At 45.9% G+C, this 23520-nt stretch overlaps 2 protein-coding genes across 3 annotated transcripts; one reads left to right on the forward strand and one right to left on the reverse strand.

The window, feature by feature from the left end:
* The first annotated feature begins 706 nt into the window (after positions 1 to 706).
* On the forward strand, positions 707 to 17302 carry Syce2 (synaptonemal complex central element protein 2). The gene is made up of 5 exons (XM_034522728.1): positions 707 to 780; positions 1149 to 1261; positions 13889 to 14042; positions 15813 to 16001; positions 17032 to 17302. The coding sequence occupies exons 1-5, from the start codon at positions 766 to 768 to the stop codon at positions 17074 to 17076; spliced, it is 516 nt and encodes a 171-aa protein (XP_034378619.1). The 5' UTR covers positions 707 to 765; the 3' UTR covers positions 17077 to 17302.
* On the reverse strand, positions 16479 to 23069 carry Gcdh (glutaryl-CoA dehydrogenase). Of its 2 annotated transcripts, XM_034522727.2 has the most exons (12): positions 22925 to 23069; positions 22738 to 22867; positions 22631 to 22657; positions 22214 to 22357; positions 22027 to 22089; positions 21422 to 21592; positions 20210 to 20339; positions 19908 to 20124; positions 19314 to 19417; positions 18999 to 19124; positions 18475 to 18635; positions 16479 to 16950 (listed from the first exon to the last, which is right to left on the reverse strand). In XM_034522727.2, the coding sequence occupies exons 2-12, from the start codon at positions 22862 to 22864 to the stop codon at positions 16877 to 16879; spliced, it is 1344 nt and encodes a 447-aa protein (XP_034378618.1). In that variant the 5' UTR covers positions 22865 to 22867; positions 22925 to 23069; the 3' UTR covers positions 16479 to 16876. The 2 variants fall into 2 exon arrangements, with proteins under 2 accessions (XP_034378618.1, XP_076771646.1); XM_076915531.1 differs by lacking the exons at positions 21422 to 21592; positions 22925 to 23069 and having other exon boundaries at positions 16685 to 16950; positions 22738 to 22918.
* Between the last annotated feature and the right edge of the window lie 451 nt (positions 23070 to 23520).

Raw genomic sequence — 23520 nt, forward strand, 5'->3', positions numbered from 1 at the left:
TATGTCAGGAGGCTTATAACCAGGGGGATCGGATGCCCGCCTCTGGCCTTAACTGGCAGATGCCCAGGAGTAGCATAATATATAATATATGCTACTTTAAATAATATATAACATGTAAATAATATATAACATGTAAATGAAATAAAAAATGAAGGTTACTAGCCTTGGTGGTGCCTGCCTTCAATTCCAAGGCAGAGGCAGCCTGATCTCTGAGAGTTCCAGGTCAGTCTGGTTTAGAGTCCTAGGCCCGGACATAGTGGGACCCTGTTCCAAAAGAATTTGAGCCGTGCACTGGTGGTGCATACTGGTGGTGCATACCTTTAATCTCAGGATTCTAGACGCAGAGGCAGGAGGGTCTCTGTGAGTTCGAGGCCAGCCTGATCTACAGAGCTAGTTCCAGGAGCCAGGGGCACACACAGAAACCCTCTCTCGAAAAAGTCACTTCCCGCCCAAATTGTACATCAGAACTCTGATGTAGTGTGAATCCCTCAAACTGAATTCTGAGGGCCACAGGTGACCCCGGACATGCGCACTGTGAGCTCAGACACCCACGGGTCACACAACACAAACAGGTCGGTCACAGCGCGCAACCCCAGCAGCGCCTGTTCGGAAGTGTCTTCAAGTTCGCCGCCTTTGGGGGGCGGGGCCAGGGCGCATTTCATTCAGCACGTGCTCGGGGCGGGGCGTGCGGGGGCGGGGCGTGCAGGGGCGGGGCGTGCAGGGGGCGGGGCGTGCGCGGAGGGCGCCGAGGCGGGAAAAGACGGAATGGAGCGCCAGGGAGTACGTGAGGCGCTGGACTCCCGTGTGTGGGCGGCGGGCGGGGCTCAGGGCCGCGGGCACCCGAGACTTCCTTTACACACTCGAACCCGGGGACTGTTCCCCACGGTTGGAGCCGCCTCTTGCCAGGAGAGGCGAGGTTTGCCGACTAACGAGCCGCTGGGGCCTGGGGGACAAGGCTGTGAGGCGGTGCGCTACAGGAGCCGAGGCCCGGCCGCCTGCCTCAGCCTCCCGAGGCCGGGGAGGGATTCGAGGCGTGAGCCACACTCGGCCTGTTTTTATTACTACCCGCGGGAAGGTCTTAGCGCGCCCTCCCCTGCGTCCCCTTTGAGGTTCCCACACCGCCTCTCAGGAGCTGGCTGTGCTCGCAGGTGGCCGTGCCTCCCGTGGAGTTAAAGGACCAGGAACCGCCGGCGAATGTGGAGAGCGGAGAGCATCAGCAGAATGAGAACCACGAGGAGACGCCTAGCTCCGTGGCCCCGAGGTGAGGAGTGACAGGCCCAACTGCCCTTCCCGGACCCCCGGGCCCCCACGCTTTGATCACGGAGTTCATTCCACGAGGTCTGCCCTTGGCCTCGTTCCACGGGCGATTTAACACCTTCCAGGGCTGGTGGTTTATGAAACCGTAGCGGTGAAGCGATGCCTCGTGGCAGACCCACCTAGGAGTCCTCGTGAGGAATCAGCCATGAGACAGACCTGTTATAGAGAAAGTTTATTGGTGGAGGAAGAAAGAGGTGGGGAGAGAGAGAGAGTGTGTGTGAAAGAGGGGGAAAACGGAAAGATGAAAGAGAGAAGAGGGGGAGGAGGGACAGACAGAGAGAAGAGGGGAGGGGAGGAGAGAGAGAGAGAGAAAGAGAGAATGAGAGAGAATTGAGTGTTCTAGCTGTAGCCAAATAGTCCTTAAAATAGTCCTTGTATGTGAGCCAGGCTCTTAACTGGCTGTTGCTAAGTAAATGTTGGGCAGAGCCTAGAGGAAATACTAACAACAGGTGCCCACAATGGTTCTGGGTACTAGAGTCCTCCTTTTGATATCCACAAGATTAAATTTCAGGATTCCCTTCCTGACCGAAGCTCTACAGCTCAAGTCCCATCTGTGACACTGCATAGCATCCTCATGTTCAGACTCGTGTTCTCTTGTGCCTCCCCCCCCCCCCTTTTTTTTTTTTAACATTTATTTAGTAAATGTTCACACATGTGGAAGTCAGGGTTTAGTGAATGGTGAATATGTGGAAGTCAGAGTTAAACCATGTCGATCTGGGATGGAACTCTGGTCTTCAGGCTTAGAAGCAAAATACCCTATTCTCTGAACCGTGTCACAGGCCTGCTTGTGTAGACTTATTTATTTAGATTTATTTTATGTGTGTAAACCTTAATGTGCGTGTGTACAATGTGCATGCCTGCCTAGTGCTTATGGAGGTCAGAAGAGGATGTCAGATCCTCTGGAACTGAAATTCTGGATGGTTGTGTACCACCGTGTGAATTCTGTTACTGTCAAGTGCTCTTACCTGCTGAGGTCTCCCCAGCTCTCTCTCAAGGCCTAGTCTCAGTATGTAGGCTTGGCTGGCCTGGACCTCACAGAAATCTGCCAGCATCTGCCTCCCAAGTGCTAGGATTAAAGGCACATATCACCACACACTGATTATGAATACTATGCTTGATAAAAATAAAAATAAATCTTCTTTCAAAATAAAAGTAAGTGCCATGTCCTCAGCACCTCTTCTAAGTTTGACTTGTGATTTGAATCCATGGATGATTCAGATATGGATATGAGAGCACACTGGGTAGCATGATATGAGGAAAAACTGAGGAGACAATAATGGTGATTTGATTTCTCATCAAGGTCATAGCAGATTTCCTGAAGAAGGTGAAGAGTAAGTCACTTGGTAAGGAAGCCCCTACTCCAGACAGAGAGGAACAGCTAGTGTACAAGCATGCAGGATTACTGAACAGTGCAGGTTGAAAGGGAGGTAATAAGAGACACAATTAGGCTGGGCAGTGGTGGCACACGTTTGAATTCGAGCACTCAGGAGGCAGAGGCAGGTAGATCTCTGTGAGTTTGAGGCCAGCCTGGTCTACAGAGCTAGACAGGATAGCCAGGGCTACACAGAAACCCTGTCTGGTTGAGAGAGAGAGGGGATTAGACCTTTCCTTTCCCTTCCTCTCCCTTTTCTTTCTTCAGTGGGGCCTTAGATATCCTAGGATGACCTCAAACTGGAAGCTAGGATGACCTTGAATTAAATTTCTGAACTTTCTGCCCCCTACCTCCCAACTACTAGGATTATAGTTTGTGTTACCACACCTGGTTTATACCATTTCTTGGGGTTGAATGCTGGGCTTTGTACATGCTAAGAAAGAAAGCACTTTAACAATGGAATTATCTCTAGTTTTTCAGTCAAGACTTTAGATGCCTCTGAGACTCTGTCTCAAAAAAAAAAAAATTTACCATCTCTCCCTTAATAGAAGTTTGTTATCTTTGGAAGACAGTAGTAAAGGGCCCCCCTGGTTGCCGTATCAAGAAGGAGGATGGGAGTGAGGAGGCAATCCGGATATCCAAGTAGAAAGTCTTGGGATTTTACTGCTGTGAACAGACACCATGACCAAGGCAACTCTTAGAAGGACATTTAATTGGGGCTGGCTTACAGGTTCAGAGGTTCAGTCCATTATCAAGTTGGAAACATGGCAGCATCCAGGCAGGCATGGTGCAGTTCTACATCTTCCTCTGAAGGCTGCTAGCAGAATACTGACTTCCAGGCAACTACCATGAGGATCTTAAAGCCCACACCCACAGTGACACACCTACTCCAACAAGGCTACACCTTCAAATAGTGCCACTCCCTAGGCCAAGCATATGCAAACTGTCACATACAAGATGAGTATAGTTTGGTCCTTGGAGGTATGGAAATGGTGAAATATGTCAGGTGCTGGAAGTTAGATCTGACAAGTGTATAATAGATTAGATTCTGGGTGAAAGAAGGTGTCAAAGATAAAGTTATTTTCCCCTTGCACTTTTATTTATTCATTCACCAAATATTTATTGAGGGTAGAGATTATAGGAATGGAACAGTGACCAAGCCAGTGCTTTTGGTTTGTTGGCACTTAGCTATATGGAGCTGTGATAGCTCAATGTCTTTTGGTGGCATTACAACTCACTTGTTTTTAGTACTTCATAATATCCTTTGTGTGGATATGCCCTAGAATATATCCATTTCACGACTGAAGGACATCTTGATTGCTTTTAAGTTTTAGTAGTTATGAATAAAACAGCTATAAATTATACTTGGCTTTAAGTTATTAATTTTAATGAAATATAGTTTCTCAATTCTTTCGTTGATTTATTTTGGGTTTTTTGTTTTGTTTTGTTTTTTTTGTTTTTGGGTTTTTTTTTTTTTTTTTGAGACAGGGTTCCTCTGTATAGCCTTGGCTGTCCTGGAACTCACTCTGTAGACCAGGCTGGCCTCGAACTCAGAAATCCGCCTGCCTCTGCCTCCCAAGTGCTGGGATTAAAATTGTGCACCACCACCGCCCGGCTCTTTCGTTGATTTATGTGTGTGTGTTTTATTTAAGACATCAACAAAAAAGGGGGGGAAAGCTGAGAATAGTGGCACATGCCTTTTATTCCAGCACTCCAGAGACTGAGAGGAAGGCAGGGCTCTGAGCTCAAGGCCAGCCTGGTCTACAAAGCAAGTTTCAAGGCAGCCAATCATCCAGGGCTACACAGAGAAACACTGTCTTGAAAAACCAAAACCAAACAAAACATCAACAGCCAGACTTGGTGGCATAAGCCTTTGATCCCAGTATGGTCTATAGTGAGACACTCAAAAGACATCAAAATCAAAGTCACTTACATTTTCTCGTTCATTCTAATTTTGTGATTTTGCATTTACTATTTAGATATGTGATTCATTCTGAATTTTTTCCTTTGTTTGCTTTCTTGCTTTTTGCTGAATTGAGGATGGGACCCAGTGTCTTATGCATAGTAGATGAGCACCCTGTCACTGAATGTACATTCCCATTGCTGAAATCTGCATGTATTTGGACTTGACTTTGACTGGTCTGACAAAGGAATAAAGAAAGGACAGGCACATATACAAAAAAAACTGGGATCAAGTGGGCCATGTGCCCTGATGGAGGCACACCAACAGCAGCCCTGAAACTTGGTGCATTTATAATTTTTTTTAACCAGTTGAGGTAGCAGGCTTATTGTATACAGTTGAATGAAAAAGCAGGTTTAGCTAATTTCAGTAGGAAGTCTCTGTAGGGGAACAGTCTGAGGCTGTAATATTCAGGAGGAAAAGAAGTGGTCCATACATTCTTTACACACTGTCAACATCTGAACACATACTAGGGGGAAGGCTTTGCCATTCCCAGGAATGTGAAGCATTGAAGTTCTTGATATGGTTGTGTTCATGTCAACAAAGCACAGTCACTCAGAACTTGTTATTTCATCAGAGTCTTGTTGTGTCTAGAACAGACTGTCCTAGAACTCAAGGTCCTTCTGCATCAGCTTCCCAAGTGATAGGATTATAGATAGGCATGTGCCATGCTGCTTATCAGAAACTTTCTGAGCAGCATGTTTTAGATTTGGAGTGGTTATTTATTTATTTAATAGGCAAAGCCTTGTCATGTGACCCTGCCACTATGCAGACCAGGTTGGTCTTGAACTCAGAGATCCCAGTCCTTTCCTCTTCCCCATCCCCTGTATCCATTAATCTGCTTTATGTTTCTATACATTTGTCTATTCTGGATATTTCATGTGCATGGAGTCATATGGCATGTGCTTCTTTGTGTCTGGCTTTCTTCATTTGGCATGTCATTTATACCATAGCCTTTGTCAGAACTTAAGTCTTTCTTGTAGCTAAAATTCCATATTATAAATCTATCATATTTTATTTGTTATCAACAGACAAATCGACATTTAACTGTATATGTAACAGTGCAATGAACATCCATATGCAAGTTTTTGTGGGAATGTCACATATGTAGTCTCCTGTATATTCAAATTGCCAGTTCCACATGACATATTTAGCATGGTTCCTTCCTTCCTTCTTTATTTGTTCTTTTAAAATAGTTTCTCATGTAGTCCAGGCTAGCCTTGAACTTGATACATAGCTGAAATTGTCCTAAGTTAATGCTGCTGTTTACACCTCCCAGGTTCTGGGATTGCAGATGTTCACTACCAATCCAGGCTTGCATCAGGTATTATAAGTCATTCAGGTATGATAGAAGTCTACAGAAGGCTGTGTATAGGTTCTGTGCAAATGTTACACCATTTTACAGAAGGTGTATATATGATGAGTATCCACAAATTTAGGTATCTTAGTAGGCTCTAGAAGAAAGGAGATTGCAGTTAGTGGGAGCTGCTGGGCCAGAGATATGACATACTTATTAGGTTTCTGTTTAAAGAAGGATGCTGGCTAGGTGTGGTGCATAGCTTTAATCTCCGCACTTGGGACAGAGGCAGGCAGACCCCTGTGAGTTCAAGGCTGGCTGACATGCTGAGTTCTAGGGCAGATGATGCTATATAGTGAGACTGTCTCAAAAAAAAAAAAAAAAATGCAATGAGAAAGAAAACAGGCTCTGGCTACTATGTAGTGAGTATTTTGAAGAGAGTATAAAGAGAGATGGATTAAGTTGGGTGTTCTGTTAATCCCAGCACTTGGGAGGCAGAGGCAGGTGGATTTCTGAGTTCGAGGCCAGCCTGGTCTACAGAGTGAGTTCCAGGACAGCCAAGACTACACAGAGAAACCCTGTTTCGAAAAACCAAAAAAAAAAAGTTGGGTGTTCTGTATGGGGTGCCATTTAGTAAGACAGATTGGGAAAAGGCCCTTAGGGGAAATGGCAGAGAGGAGATTGTCCCCATCCATGATAAACTGGAGCTGGCTCCTGCTGGTTTGCAAGAGCTGATTCTTTTGTTTGTTTTGTTTCATTCTGTTCTTTGAGATAGGGCTTCTCTGTGTATCCCTGCCAGTTCTGGAACTCACTCTGTAGACCACGCAGGCCTTAAACTCAGAGATTTTTCTACCTTTGCCTCCCGAGTGCTGTGGTTAAAGGTGTGTGTCACCACTGTGTAGCTCAAGAGCTGATCCTATATATCCCTTCCCAAGTTGGCAAGTTTATGTTAGAAGCTTGATATTGCTAGAATGGGAATATTTGCACAGTGGCACTTGACAAACTACAAGTCAGGGCTTTCCCCATCCCTCAGGGAGCCAATAATAAGTAGCTCAGTGCTTACCAGAACACTTGTGCTTTCTGCTTGTTATGGTTTCTCACAGGTGCAGGCTTCTAGAGCAGAGGTGCAAGTATAAGTTTCACTTTACAACCTCCCTCACCACCTTCCTTTTCTTTTTTTTCTTTTTTTGAGATATGTTGGATATTGGGATATTTGCACAATTATGTACAGCCAAGGATTATTTCTAAGCTATAACTTAAAGTGGTGTGATACAGGGACTATTTAGGATGCTGTGAGGACCGCTGTTGTGATGACAGTTGTGGACTGGATGAGCTTACTTGAGGCCAGAGTAAGAGATTCCAGACAAAGCCTGATTCCCCTTTTCTCTCCCATTTCTCAGTAAGAAAGCAGACTATGGGGCTTTCTAGACCTGTGCTATTAGTCAGAGACAAGAAAATAAGCAGATATAAATGATGAACCATTCATTTGATAAATGTTCTGCAAATGTTAGCATGCTTAGACCAGAATCTCTATGGTGAAGAGACACAGGCAAAAAAAGAAAGCATTTACAGACTTGAAAGATTCCTTCTACCAGAGCCAAAAACCAGATGGTTGAAAATCATCATAGGGACCAGTTAACGGATCCAGCAGCCAACACTCGGCAACATGATTGAAATATTAACACATTTCTGAAGGGGAGGTGGGTGAGGAACTAGCTCATCAGCATCCACTCAAACCTTCCCCCTTTCTGGCAGAACTTCAGCAAAACATCACTTTGCCTGAGTGCCAGATTCTGTGGGTCTCTCTCCTGGCCCCCCCCCCCCAGATGGTCATAAGTGGTTGGTAGCTTATTTACTTGTGTTATCTATGAGTGGCCATGGAAGGAAGGCCCCATCAGTGAGTAGCTCTGGCCCATATGCCTGCCAATCATAGCTTTACCTGGAGCGAACAGATGGTCTCTTCACTTAGACCCATTTCCTGGGCCCCCTGCCAACTTAGGCCCTGCTTGGGAACTCTTCTAATTCTTGGAACTGATCAGGGGCTTCTTAGAAGGACAGATATAATAGATGGGTGTGTTGATACGCTTACAGACCCCATATCCCAAGCCCCACTCAGGCCAAGTACACCAGGCAACTGTAATGTTCTCTCTTCCATTGCCTGGCCTCAGTCCAGGGTTCTGCCACAGAAGTCAGCCTAGGAACTGAAGAAGCCTGCAGAGAGGACACCACACATTTTGTTTATTAAAGCTAATTGGTGAGTGCAGACCCAGGGAACCCGATGGTTCATTAGCATCCTGATTAATATGCAGCTGCTGAGTATTAAGAAAAATGAAATGGAAAAGTTAAAATCCACAAAAGATGGGTTTGGAAAAATAAAGAAGCTCTCAATAGACATCTGATGTCGGCCTTTGTCCTGCCACAAAATTTGAATTAGCTGAATTCAAGTGATTTTTTTTTTCATTATTTCTGTACTTGCCATTAAAAAATCTGTCCTCTCCTCTCTTGAGCACTGAAGGAGAGCATCTTTGAGCCATTAGAAGTTCAGTCAGGTTGCAAAGAATTACACAAAAAGAAATACCTGGGAAGATCGAGTCTAATTTCAAAGTCCTAAACTTGAATTGGTCTGGGAGAGTTGAGAGAAGGCAAGCTGGGTGCAAAAAGGGCATGAGAGCAGCGATCCTAGAGTCGCTTGCCAGCAGAACACTGACAGCACAGAGGGAAGCCTTTGAGGTGCTGAAAGTACAGAAGAGAATTGCCTTCTCCACCCTGAGTGCATGTGCACCAAAAGCATAAAGTAAGGCAGAGTCATGACCAAGAAGAGGAAGGGAAGCCTAGGTCTTGCTTTGGGAGAGGCAGAAAGGGAAAGTGGTTCTGGGTAAAGGCTAATGGGTTTGGGGAAAATTTTTCTTGAAGGACCAGATTGCTGGGGCAGAAGGTATGGCTTAATAGTAGAGCACTTACATTGTATGTAAGAGCCTGTGGGCTACCCCTGTGCTGAAAACTAAACAGTCTGGAAAGGGTGCAGGCCAGGCCCTGGAAAGTCTTGTCTGCTGTACAAGGAATTTAGATTTGACCTTGTGGCACCGTTTTTTTTGGGGGGGTGGGGGTGGGGGGTGGATCTTTCTTAGACTATCACACAGGATTAGGAGATGAGATTTTAGGCTGGAAGGTCACAAGGGTCCAGGTGAGAAATGGGAGACATACAGGGCAGTGGTGGTGCACTTCTTTAATCCCAGCACTTGGGAGGCAGAGGCAGGCAGATTTCTGAGTTCGAGGCCAGCCTGATCTACAGAGTGAGTTCCAGAGAAACCCTGTCTCGGAAAAGAAAAAAAAAAAATCATTAATTTTGTGTTTGTTTTGAGACAGAATTTCTACATATAGCAGCCTATCCTTGAACTAGGAGAGATCTGCTTACCTTTCTTCCAAGTGTGGGATTAAATTTAAATTTTCATCACATCCAGTTTAATAAGAGTCACTAATTTATTTATCTAGACAGTTGTGGTGAATGCCTTTGATCCCAGCACTTGGAAGTCAGAAGTAGGCTGATCTCTGTGAGTTCCCAGACAGCAAGGGATACACAGTGAAACCTTGTCACAAACAAACAAAGGAAAAAAGAAATCATTGATTTATTGGCTGCACATTTATTGCTTTTCCCACACAGAGAAAGGGAAGATGACTTCTACAAGGCCCCAGCCCTCCTGGAATCTAGACTTGGCTGGGGCATAGACAAAGACAGTAACACTGTAATTGGTGTGTGTACTAGGGCCAGCCAGGAGTAGTTTCTGGAGCAGTTCTCAATGTTTCTAATGCTGTGACCCTTTAATATACTTTCTTGTGTTGTGACCCCAAACCATAAAATTATTTTTGTTACTACTTTATAACTGTAGCTTTGCTACTGTTATGAATCATAATGTAAATATCTGTGTTTTATGATGGTCTTAGGCAACCCCTGTGAAAGGGTTGTTTGACCCCCCCCACCCCCAAAGGGGTGGCAACCCACAGGTTGAGAACTGATGTTTTAGAGGATTTAGGACTTAGGTAGGAAAGACACTTTCCTGGCACTCCACACTACAAGGATGCCCTTGGAAAAAGGTAGCCTGGGGCTGGAGAGATGGCTCAGTGGTTTAAAGCACTGACTTCTCTTCCAGAGGTCCTGAATTCAATTTTCAGCAACCACATGGTGGTTCACAACCATCTGTAATAGTGTCAGATGCCCTCTTCTGGTGTGTCTGAAGACAGCAGCAATGTATTTATATACATATAAATACATAAATCTTCAGAAAAAAACAAAGAAAAAGGTAGCTTGAATTGTGGAAGGGCCTGAAGGCATAGGTGGGAACAATTGAAGTTAGAAGACAACAGAGATACTCTCTTGGGGGCAAGATGCTTGCCTCTTGAGTTTGGTGATCTGAGTTTGATCCCTAGGATCCACATGGTAAAATTAGAGAACAGACTCTTGCAAATTGTCCTCTGACCTCTAGAGATGTTTGTGGTGATGTGGGTCCACATACTGACACAGTGACAGCAGTTGCCAAGGGAATTACCGTATGGAATGTGCTAGGGTCTACCTGCAGTGCCTTCTCACTGGATACTTTGCCTGGGACAGTAACTTCATTGTAGTATGCTGGAAAATGAATGGGAGGTGGGGAAAATACATATTAGCAGTATAGGTTGGTCTTTCTACAAACTAGCTGGATGATGGTAACCTAGGGTAGAGTAGGAGGTACACAAAAAGACAGTTTAAAGATGCAAGAACTCGAAGTAGCATATGACAAGAAAAAAGAGAAAAAAAGCGACCCAAAGAAACAGGCTAAAGATATAAGAGGAGGGACTGGAGAGATTGCTCAGCAGTTAAGAAGAGCCTTTGTTGTTCTTCCAGAGGACCTAGATTTGATTCTCATCATCCATTTGGCAGTTTACAACTCTATAATTCCAGTTCCAAGGGGTCCGATGCCCTCTTCTGTCTTCTGTGAGCACCAGCCACACACATACATGCAGGCAAAATACCTATTCGTATAAAATGAAATCATTTGTCCATTTTGTTGAAGGACATCTAGATTGTTTCCAGTTTCTGGCCATTGTGCACAGGACCGCAGTAAATATGGTTAAGCCAGTGTCCTTGGGTAAGGTGAGCATTTGGGCATATGCCTAAGAGTGGTGGTATAGCTGGATCTTGAGATAGGTTGAGTTTCATCTTTCTGAGGGAATCTGCCACACTGGTTTCCATAGTAACTATACATATTTGCACTCCCAATAGCAATGGATGAGTGTTTCTCTTATTCCACACTCTCACTGCATCATCTGTTACATATGTTATTGATCTTAGACATTCTGACAGGTGTAAGATGAAGTCTTAAAGTTTTGATTTACATTTCCCTGATGGCTAAGAATGTTGAACATTTCTTTGTTTCTCAGCCACTTGAGTTTCTTCTACTGAGATTCTATTTAGATCTGTACCCTGTTTTTTAAGTTGGATTATTTGCTTTCTTGATATCTAGTTTCTTGAGTTCTTTATATATTTAAATATTAGTCTTCTATCAGATGTGGAGTTGGTGAATATCTTTTCCCATTCTGTAGGCTGCTTCTGCACCAGGTCCTTTGTGTATAGATAATGGTTTTCAGTTTCATGTTTTTACAGGACTCCTGACTGTGTGAGTAAGTGGGTCTCTGATTCTTGTGCCTTCTCTTGTGCTCTTTAAAAAACAAAAATCCCAGCCATTCGATTTTACCAATGAAGACTCAGGAACCAGATGCTGGGGTAAAAACCTGCTAGCTCAGAGAAGTAGAGAAAGCACCCAGCTGACCTTCCTACTCCACCAAAGACCCAAAGGGGTGGGGGAAGCTCTTTCTCCTTCTCTACGCTGTCTTAAATAACCTTCAACTCAAAGACCTTCCTTTCTATTTACTTAGGTTAACTTCCTTATGTTGCTTGCTCCGCATCTTGACCTAGACTTGACATTAGTGAGCTCTTGGATTGAAGGAGTGTGCTAGGGCTGAGCCACACCACAACAAGGTTTTCCAGTTCACAGTCTTGGGGTTTACGATGGGATCGAATATCCTGCAACAGGATATATTATATGAGAAAATAATCCATTTTCAGTAAGAGGGAGAAATTATGATGGTTTTAAAAGAGAAACAGAAGAGGAGTCAGGCCTGGTGGTACAGATCTTAATCTCAGCTTCTCCAGAGGCTAAGCCAGGAAAGAACAAAAGTACAAACCTAGCATCCAAGGCCTGCCTGCCTAAATGAGGATCCTGTCTCAAAATATCTGCCCAGCATGTGTGAGTCCCTAGGTTCAATTCTAATCTGGGAGTGGAGGAGGAGAGACTGAACGGTCAACAGGCAGGATATCTCTGTCCTACTTAGTAACTTCATGAAGGGTTGGTGGTGGTGGATTTTTTTGTTGTTGTTTTATTGAATATTTTTGGTGTTTTGTTTGTTTTTTATTTTTGTTTTGTTTTGAGACAAGGTTTCTCTGTATAGCCCTGCCTCTCCTAGAACTTGGTCTGTAGACCAGGCTAGCCTGGAACTCACAGAGATCTACTCCCCAAGTGCTGAGATTAAAGGTGTGTGTCACCACTGCTGGCTAGTGAGTTTCCTATATGCACATAGAAGGAGAATTCTGTTGCTCTAGGATGGTTGGTGGGAAATATGAGAGAGTGAGCTAAGCATTGGTAGGATGATGACAGGTGGCCCTGAGGGCTACAGTGTTTGCAGTACCATTCTTGCCTCCAGTCCTAGTTTGTTCTCTATCGCTATGATAAAACACCATGACCAAAAGCAAATTGGGTAGGAAAGGGTTTATTTCAATTACACATCACAATCACAATCCATCACTGAGGAAAGCTAAGAATTCAAGCAGGACAGGAACCTGGAAGCAGGAACTGAAGAAGAGGCCATGGAGAACACTGCTTGTTCTCCATGGTTTGCTCAGCCTGTTTTCTTATACAACCCAGATTCCCTACAACACCTCCTAATGCTTTCCAAACAGTCCTACCAACTGGGACCATGTAGTCAACATAAGAGCCCCATGGGGTGGTGTTCTTACTCAAACTACCTAGTGCTCATTTCAGAGAAGCCAGTGGTGTGTGTGTATATTATATGTGTGTGTATATGTGTGTGCATAGTGGTATATGTTTACGTGTGTGTGTGTGTGTGTGTGTGTGTGTGTGTGTGTGAACACATAACAGTGGCTTTGGGCTGCATAGATCTTGTCCTGGAACTGCAGGCATGTTAGACTTACACCCTGGTCCAGCTCTAGGTTATACAAGGTTTGGGAGGCCTGTGTCTCAAGGTATGAATGAAATAGGAAAGTTGTTTCATGTCACCCACAAAGGCAGTGATCTTACACCTTCCTCCCTGTCTTAGTCAGAGTTTCTATTCATGCACAAACATCATGACCAAGAAGCAAGAGAAAAGGGTTTATTTAGCTTACACTTTCTACATTGCTGTTGATAACCAAAGGAAGTCAGGATTGGAACTCAAGCGGGTCAGGGAGCAGGAGCTGATGCAGAGGCCATGGAGGGATGTTACTTACTGGCTCGCTTTCCCTGGCTTGTTCAGTTTGGTTCCTTTTAGAACTCAAGACCACCAGCTCAGGGATGGCACCACCTACAGTGCCCCCCCCCCATCACTAATTGAGAAAATGCCTTACAGCTGGATCTCATGGAGGCATTTTCTCAACTGAAGCTTCTTTCTCTGTGATAACTCCAGCTTGTGTCAAGTTGACACAAAACCAGCCAGTGCACTCACTCATACCATACAGCTTACTTAGATCACATTCTCCCTGCCCTGTGTGAGCGTGTGTGCATGCTGTGCTCTGTGGTAAGCATATATTCTCCCACTGAGCTCCACCTCAGATCAGCCACTTTTTGGAGAACATGATTATTTCAGTACTTTCAGAAGTCTGAGTTTAATTTTAACCCTTCTATCTCTGCCTTAGTGCCAGTTGCCAGCTGCCAGGACCCTTCTCCTCTCTGGACTCTAGCATTGAAACCCTGAAGAAGAAAGCTCAGGAACTGATTGAAAACATCAATGAAAACAGGCAGAAGGACCATGCACTTATGACCAACTTCAGGGACAGCCTCAAGATGAAGGTGGTGAATCCCTCAGAGGGAAGGGAAGCTGTAAGAAGGAAGGACCTATGGTCTGACATCGGTTAGGTTCCAGGCACCTGCTAGGCAGGCACTTTGCACATAGCTCTCATTTTACTCTAGAGGAGTCAGTAGATTGGCCCATATTGTTCTTGAGAAAATTAAGGCTCAGAAGTGAATGAGTTTGGATGGAAGTGTTGCTTAGTGGTAGAGCATTTGCCTAACCTGAAAACTGTTACTGGTTTGATACCCATTTATACGCACTTTTTAAAGTGGTAAACCAGATATGGTAACTCTACCTTTAATCTCAGCACCTGGGAAGTAGAGGCAGGCAAATCTCGGAGTTCAAGGCCAGCTTGGTATACTTAGTATCAAGCTAGTGAGAGTCTGTCTCAAGAAAAAAAAAAAAAAAAAGTGAGGCCTGATGGCTCAGCAGTTAAGAGCACTTACTACTCTTGCAGAGGACTGGGTTTGACTGCTAACACCCATGTTAGGTAACTTACATCTCCCTGTAACAGCAGCTCCTGTAGATCAGATACACTCTTCTGACCTCCATGGTCAGTAGGCATGCATGTTACATTCACAGACAAACAGGCAAAACACCCATATGTATTTTTATTAAGTGGTAAATGATGTAAGGGAGCCAGGCTCAGGAACTGAGATCCGTCCAATTCAAGAGTCGTAAGCATGCTAGATCAGTACTCTTAATACTGGGCGGTATTTACACCCCAGACTTATTTTTATTTTGAAGCAGGGTCTCACTTTCCCAGTTGCTTTGAACTCTATAGTCCAGGCCTTGAACTTGTAATGTTCCTACCTTAGCTTTCTGACTACCTAGGATTACAGGCCTGATCCAACAGGCTTGGCTGTGGCTTGCCTTATTTTTCCCATGTATCTTCAGAAAGTAGCTATGGTCAGGGATGAGATACCTGGTCCTACTACGCACATGGGGCTCATGTCTCACAAAGCCTGACTACCTGCTTGTTGGAATGCAACAGCGTCTTTGCATTGCTTGAATGTGGCTGCATGAAAGTACACAGCCAGCAGAGCCATTCAGTCAGACCTTTTCTGTTTCTAATTCATACATACTGTCTTCCCTTGGCATCCAATAAGAGGATTAGTTTCAGAACCTCACAGATGCCAATTTTCACAGGTGGTACTCAGTTCTCTCATATCAAATGAGGTAATATTTGCTTAGAACCAATGAATGTCTGTCTGTACATTTTAATTATTTTGGGGTTTTTGAGGCAGGATCTTGCTATATAACTTTAGATGGCCTGAAACTCAATGTGTAGCCCAGGAGACTCCTTCTCCTGCCTCTACTACCAAGTGCTAGAATTACAGGTGTATACCACTACACCTGACTTCCTACAGATTTACTTTTCATCATTCCTAGATGTAGTAAGAACCAACTGAACATTTACAATGTTATCTTGTTTTAATAAAGAAGCTGGGCATTGTGTCATATCCCTATTATTCCCAGGACTTAGGAGGTAGCACTAGGGTTAGGAGTTTAAAACCAGCCTCAACTACATAGCAAGTTCAAGGCCAGTCCCAACTACATGAGACTGATCATCTGAAACACAAGAACTGAGAATGGTGGTGTACACCTGTGTGCATATAATCCCAACACTAAAGAGGCTAAAACAGGAAGACTGATGAATTCAAGATTAGCCTGGGCTACATGGCAGAACCACATCTTTTTTAAAAAAGTAACATAAACAAAATTTTATAGTACTGTAGTCAGTGTAGTTCTTGATTACTTTTTCTAAGGTCTCAGATCTGACAGAAAAGTTGGAGGAGAGGATGTATGAGGTGTACAGCCACCACAGCAAAATCATTCAGGAAAGACTACAAGAATTTACCCAGAAGATGGCAAAGATCAGCCATCTGGAAATGGAGCTCAAACAAGTCTGCCAAACTGTGGAAACTGTGTACAAGGACCTATGTGTCCAGTCTGAGGTAAGAATTTGGGGGTGTATCCTGTGAAAAAGACCTGGAGTGTCTCCACTGAAAGTAAATATGAATAGGAACTAGACTCCCCCCCCCCCCCCCCTTGAAGTGTAGGAAATCAAATCCAGGGCACATGAATTTGCACATGCCAGACAAGTGCTCTGTCACTGATACCCACCCCGACTCTAGGTAGGAAACAGGACGTTTATTAGTCCCTACACAAAAGCCTTGCATCTGCCACCTTGTTGGGAGTCCCTAGTCACATGGTCTAGATTGAGAAGCCCAACTATTGTCCATGTTATTGTTTAGGTAGCTGTGTCATGAGGGAAAGGACAAAGTGTCCTCTGCCAGTCAGAATGTCTAGCTCAAAAATCTGTGTACTATTCTAGAGTGGCACAACCCCCAGGCATGTTTATCCCTCCTATGAGAAATTCCCCAAACTACCTCTCCATAGTTAACTAGTAAACCTAGTCCAATCCCAAGGAGTAAGGCACAGGCTCTTTATTTTCATCTTTTATCAAGTCAGTGTTGAACACAGAAGGTACTGCCCCTGAGATAGAGGCAAGAAGGCATACTGCAAAGTCCAGTGCACCTTCTCACAAGGTCTGTTCCATCTCAGTGGTTCCTGTGTCACTCCCCTTTGTCTCCCCCAGTTTCAAAAATCTTAAGATGACAGGGTAGATGAAAGCTGATTCCATCCACAGTTAAAAAGGGCTGAGGGCCATACACCTTCTTTCTATAGAGCATATCTGAATGTCTTCCAGAAAGAAATTTCTTGAGTCTCAAATCAGTGTCTCACTTTCCACTGTAAAAGCTGGGTCCATCTTCTTGAGCAGACTCAGGGCAAAGTATCTCTCTGTTGAGGGCCCTCTGTTGAAGTGGGTTCACTTGTCAACCGTGAATGCCTGAATCCCAGTAATTGCTCTCCCAAGGATCAGAGCGTGAATGTCATGTGTACCTGTGTGAGATGAATGTTAGGGTTGGTTTGGAATCTTCAGTTCATAACTTACCTTTAAAGTCATCCCTCATGCCACCCTAGGTTCCCACTTCCGAAGAACAGAATTACAAAGATGGTGAATGCTGATTTCTGCTAAGAAGCTTCCGTCTCAATGCCTTCTCGCCAAGAAAAGGCACAGAGGCTACTGTTTGAGCCATTCTGATACTGTTTTTTACAGTTCTGTAACCCAGCACAAAGCCACCAATGATCTTTATGCTAATTACCAAAATGTGACACGTTAGACCTTGCCATAGGCCTTGCCTTAGCAAATTCTCCCATCCCACATCTATGTTGATTAAATGTTTTGATTTCACCCCGGTCATACTTTATTCCAGAATTGGGAAGACTGATGATCATCTATGCAAAAACATTGCTGGTCCTTTGCTCTTTCCCACCTTCAGAGACAGCAGCAGAAACCATAGTTTCCTTTTTACATAATCAAATAATGCCATTTATTTCCAAAAGCCTAAATCTGACCCATGTCAAATCATGCTCACATTGTAGGATCTCACCTCACCACTCCCTCTCACTATTTCTGGAATGTCTCATCCAGTAGCCTAAGGTAAACACTGAAGGCTGTGGGACTTTCCTGAGGTTCAAATCCTGTCACTGGGGCAGGCAAGGAAGATGGCCCATATATTCTGCTTTTTCTGTCTAGAAGCATCTCTGCCCGTGAAGCTGCTGTCCCTGCTTTGCATGGTTCATATGGGATCGTATTTCTCCCCTTTTTAATATTGGTCAAAGGTGTGAGTTTAGGGGCACATGAGGAGGCCAGGGGACAGCCTCCAGGTCTTGGTCCTTATTTAAGACAGGGGCTTTTTTTTTTAATTAAAAAAAAAATTTTTTTTTGTTTGTTTTTGACTAGTCTGTACCCAGACTAGCTGGTCTGAAAGCTAAGGATATGTGCCTGAGTTTCCCATTTTACCTAGAAGCCCTGGATTACAGACGTGTACTTCTGTGCTGCTTTTACAAAGGACTTAAAACTCAGGTTCTCTTGTTTTTAATGGCAACTATTGGACTCATTGTGCCATCCCCACAGCCCTCCTTTATGTTTTGGCCCTCCAATTTTTCATGTTTTTCCAAGTTTGTCCTAAGCCATGGGTACATGCCCTTGTGAGTTTGGTAGTCTACAAACAGGTTTTTAACGTGTGCTGTTCTCTTCCTCACACCCACCTCCACCATACCTCTCTTGGAACCTTGCTCTTGGGACTGTGTCCCCCTTCATGTCCCATCCCATTGTGAGTACAAGGGTCAGGAGCATTTCACAGGATCTGCTCACTGAGATCTCTGAAGTCATGTAGTCACTCCTTACATAGTTATTCCCACAAGCTCTGAACAACTAACTCCAAGTAAAGGACAGAGGGCTAGAGAACTTGAAGCCACTTGGCAACAGCTGGTGGACTCAGCTGTGCTGTTCACTCTCCTTACTGCTGGCTTCTCCTCCCAGGCCACTGTGACACCCTCCTCCCTGAGCCCAGCCCTGACCTTCATAAGTGTTCACTGCCTCCAGATTCATAGCATGCCGGATCACATGGTACTCATCAGAAATCCCGTTTCCTCCCAGGATGTCTCGTGCCTGGCGGGCAATGTCCAGGGCTTTCCCACAGTTGTTTCTCTTCAACAGGGAGACCATTTCTGGGGTAGCCCTGGGAATGACACATATGTTATAAACACTGGGTCTCATGTACTGACGACACCCAGAAGATGGAACACATGTCCAACTGGCAAGGCTGTCTCTGGTCCAAACCATCAAAACCAAGGGGGACACTGAGCAGTGATGGTACACGACTTTAACTCCAGCACTCAGGAGGAAGAGGCAGGCAGATATTTCGGGGTACAAGGCCAGCCTGGTCTACATAGTTCCAAGACAGCCAAGGCTACATAGAGGAACCCTCTCTTGAAAAAACAAGAAAAAGGGGGAAGTGGGGTGAAGCTTGTGTCCCTGGGGCCACCATTTGGGAAGGATCTAAGAAAAGGCCTAGGATTCTGCCGTAGTATATAATCCATACTTGTCCTGATCCTTTAAACGGCCAAGCTGCAAACAAGCATGGAGTCCCAGTGTGATCTCAGTGAGCATGTCTGCCAATTTCTTCTGAACCAGCTGGTTCCTGGCCAAGGGAACTCCAAACTGGATCCTAGAACAAGGCAAAGTCAAGTGAAGACCCATAGTTCAAGAGGATTCCTAGTTCATGCTGGCCCTGCTGTCATTACAACATTTTAACTGCTCAAGATGTCCTGGGCCATCTCGCAGAGCAGAGAACTTAAACTTGGTAGGTACTGGGAAACCCCAAAAGCCTCCCCAGGTGTTATAGCAGCCTACATACCTGTCCAGGGCATACTGCCGGGCTGTGTGCAAACAGAACTCAGCAGCTCCCAACACGCCCCATGTGATGCCATATCGAGCAGTGTTAAGGCAGCCAAAAGGGCCCTATAAGATTGACAAGAGGTCTCAGTCAACTGAGGGCCTGGGAAGAACCAACTGTGAAGAAGGAAAATCCATCTCCCAAATGTTCCAGACAAAGGGATCTGCAGCCATTTAAATCCCCCAAGGTGTGAGCCCCAAAACTTGGGAGCATCAAGCCTTGTTCAGTGATTTTCCACTCTGTATGTGCAAGCGGTCCTATACAGCAGGGAGCCTGACCTCAGTACGCATATCTAAGAGACAGGCAGGAGACAGGAAGCTACTCATGCATACAGAGTAGAAAGTGGTCAAAGGCCCAGATGCATTTTGGGCAGAGATATTGAGCTAAGTGGTAACTCAAAAGGTGAAATTAGCACATCTGTGAACAGGGAGGATCACTAACTCCACAATGCTCCAGAAGAACAGGGACCGTGTATGTTTGCTCTCCACTTGAAAAGGTGAGAAAGATGAGCCAGCAGTTGCCCCATCACTAGATCTCAAGGTGTCTACCACATACCGCCAGGCTGGACACATTAGGCAGCACATTCTCCTCGGGCACTTCCACGCCATCCATGATGATCATGCCGGTAGCTGAGGCCCGCAAGGAGAACTTTCCTTCAATCCTAGGGGCAGACAGTCCCCGCATCCCCTTCTCCAGTAGGAAGCCCCGAATACAGTTATCCTCACACCGAGCCCACACTATGAATAGGTCAGCCACGGGAGAGTTGGTGATCCTGGGGGCCAGAGAGTTATGGAGGGATCTGGCTGCTGTTCCCTTGAACACACCTTATCACCCACCAGTCTACCTGGGTCTCTCACCAGGTCTTGGTCCCACTGAGAGTGTAGCTGTGGTTTGATGGATTGTGGCGAGCTCTAGTCTCCATGCTGCCTGGGTCACTCCCATGGTTGGGCTCTGTAAGTCCGAAGCAGCCCAGAAGTTCACCCTTGGCTGTAAGCACAAGAGAGGGTCTCATTTATCTCCTGATAAATTTTCTATCTTCTCTACTGAGCCAGACCTGAATAAAGGCAGATACACCCTGCATCATGGCACTCAGTGAGCTGCTGAGAAAATGGTCCAGGCCATAATCACAATGTTATAATGTGAAGGATGCCAGAAAGAAAGGGATTGGCAAGAGAGTCTTGGAAGACACTAAGAGATTTAGCTGAAAGAGGGTATGAAGTTTGAGGAGTTTTTTTTTTTTTTTCTTGTTACTTTGCTTTTGTTGTTTGTTTTTTGAGACAGGGTTTCTTAGCTCTAGCTATCCTGGAACTCACTCTGTAGACCAGGCTGACCTTGTACTCAAGAGATTTGCCTGTCTCTGCCTCCCAAGTGCTGGGATTAAAGGTGTGGTGGCACCTGGCTTGTTTGTTTTGACATGGTCTCACTGTGTAGCCCCGGCTGTCCTATAACTCACTATGAAGACCAAGCTGGCCTCTAGAGTGCTGGGATTAGAGGGGTATGCCACCACATCCAGCTTGAAGAAGGGTATGAGGAAGAGTCATCACCAAGGTGACTGGAGAATCCCTAGTCTCTGAGCAATCAGAATAGTGGCCAGAAGGATAAGCATGGTAGTACATGCCTTTAATCCTAGTTGTCCCTCCTCGGGGGCCCAGGCACGTAGACCTTTGAGTTTGATGCCACTGATCTACAAAGCTCCCAGCCAAACAGGGCTACACAGTGAGACCATATCTACAAATAAAATCTGAGTAGCCAAAGAAGTAAAGGAAAGGTCCCAGGAGCCTGCTCATGGGCCTTGTGGACCTGGTTAGCAGTTAAGACTTTAAACTTTGGACTGGGATGAGAGGCCTAGAAAACAAATCCAAGGGGAAATGATGGTGGCCAGAGGTAAAGTGGAAGGGGAGGTAGGGGGAGGGGAGGACTGACAGAGCTGGCAGGAGATCAAGGTTGACAACTGAGCCCTAGGGCCTGGTGAACACAGGTGGTCTATAGGAAAGGCAGGCTGTGGGGACACTGGGACCTGCATTCCAGACCACCGTCTGACTTTCCTCCACCCGGCAGCAGCTGCTTACCCAGTCGGGGCAGATACTTCTGTCGCTGCTCCTCGCTGCCGTAGGCATAAATGGGATGCATGACAAGGGAGGACTGAACACTCATCACTGACCTGTAGCCGCTGTCCACCCTCTCCAGCTCCCGAGTCAGGAGCCCATAGGCCACCGATGACACTCCAGCACAGCCATACCCTGGTGCAGAAGAGCAGGCAGACCAAAGACCAAAGGTCAGCCCTGGGACTGAGTAGGGCTGTAATAGGGGTCTTCTGGAAGTGGGCAGGGGGCTGCCCTGGCTAGGACTTTGTTCATCTCGTACCACAGCTGCTTTTTTTTTTTTTTTTTTTTTTTTTTTGGTTTTTCGAGACAGGGTTTCTCTGTGTAGCCCTGGCTGTCCTGGAACTCACTCTGTAGACCAGGCTGGCCTCAAACTCAGAAATCCGCCTGCCTCTGCCTCCCAAATTCTGGGATTAAAGGCGTGCGCCACCACTGCCGGGCCACAGGTGCTTTCAAAAGGGATAACCACTGCCCATTTTACAGATGAAAAGCTGTGACTGAGGAAAAGGTATGGCTCTTCAAGATGTTGTGGGTGGGTATAGGCTGTATAATATACACGGAAATGACCTTACCTTTAATGGTGGGTCCCAATACGCCCAGCTCCCCCATCTCATACACAATGTCCCTGTGAAAAACTGCAGAGATGGGTGTCAGAATCAGGCCCCGTCTCAGTTTGATGGAGTCCCTGACCTCAGGGACTGCAGCACGTGCAAATCACATATGATTGTGGAACCCAGGGTGCCCACCCTTCCAAGGCACCTTCATTTCGATTGGCCAGCAGAATTCGAGACATAAGCCGCTCCTGGCAGTAGTTACGGAAGGTGTCCCTGATGAGTTTCTCATCGGCAGTCAGCTGCTCCTCCAGTACTAGTGGGTCCTTCCAGTCAAACACAGGACGAGTGGCTGGGTAGGGTATGGGGGTCCAGTCAGTCAGACCCTCGCATCCTCTTGCACATTTCTAAGCTGCACCCATTCCCCCATCTCGTTCCAGGTGGATTCTAGCTTCAAAACAATCTGACAAACGCAACCCCTCTTCAGCCCAGTAGAAACAAATACCCACTACTTTAGACTTCTGACCCTGGGCACAGCCCAGCCTCCCTTCCCAGAAGTCCTTGCATTCACGGACTATCATGGGTCAGACAGCTGGACTGGAAGTAGGGGGTAGGTGATCCTTACATTTGGCCGATCGGATCTGTGTCTTCTCTGCAAACAAAGGACGAGAAAGTCACACTGAGAAAGTGTCCTGTGGCTCCCTGCCCACCCACCCGGAGCCCTGTACTGACCGGTGTGGGCGGCCGCCGAGCTCCAGGTACGTGGAACACGCGGGGAGCACAGGCCGGGCCTGCGGCTCAGCAACCGCGCGGAGACCCCTCTCAGGAACATGTAGCCGGTGAGCATTGCAGGGACCATAACCTAGAAGGGCTGGGCGTCAGCGGGGACCAGCCTTCTCCCACCCCATACCCTTCATACCTAGTGCTTGCAGGCTGTGCTCCGGACCAGCACACTTGACCTAGGCCTAATAGGGGTTGCTCATTGGTTCCTCTTTGGTTCCTCCCAGAACACCGCCTCCTCTGTGGCTCTGCCTTTTAAAAGAGCTAAAACAGCAGCTTGGTTTTGCTGGCGAGTTCTTCCGCGCCCAGTCAGGTTTCTCCCTTAAGTAGCGGAACCAGGAAGGGGCGGAAAACAAGTGTGCAAACTCGATTGGCCAACTGTATTTCTGCCCCGCCCACTCCTGGTTAGCTAGTTGTGGAGGGCCTGAGAGGCGGGATCCCAAGTTCAACAAGAACGCCTGTAGGCCACACCTTGAGAAATCCGCAAATGGGGTGCCTGTGGAGAGAAAGGTGGAGTTGCTAGTGGTGAGCCCCGGTGAGCCCAGCCCAATCGACCTGCCAGTCTATCCCAAGTTGTTGCTGTGTGTGTACTCTGTGGATGGATGTGATCTTCTGTGGCACAGTAACTGCATTTCTGTGTACCTGTGTGGCTCTCCTACTTTCTGGGTGTTTGTGTAGAATCATCTAGAATGTGTTGTAATTGGGTATCTTGAATATTACAATTTCTATTGGAGT

The sequence above is a fragment of the Arvicanthis niloticus genome, chromosome 18 (genome assembly GCF_011762505.2).
Source record: "Arvicanthis niloticus isolate mArvNil1 chromosome 18, mArvNil1.pat.X, whole genome shotgun sequence".
NCBI classification, from domain to species: domain Eukaryota; kingdom Metazoa; phylum Chordata; class Mammalia; order Rodentia; family Muridae; genus Arvicanthis; species Arvicanthis niloticus.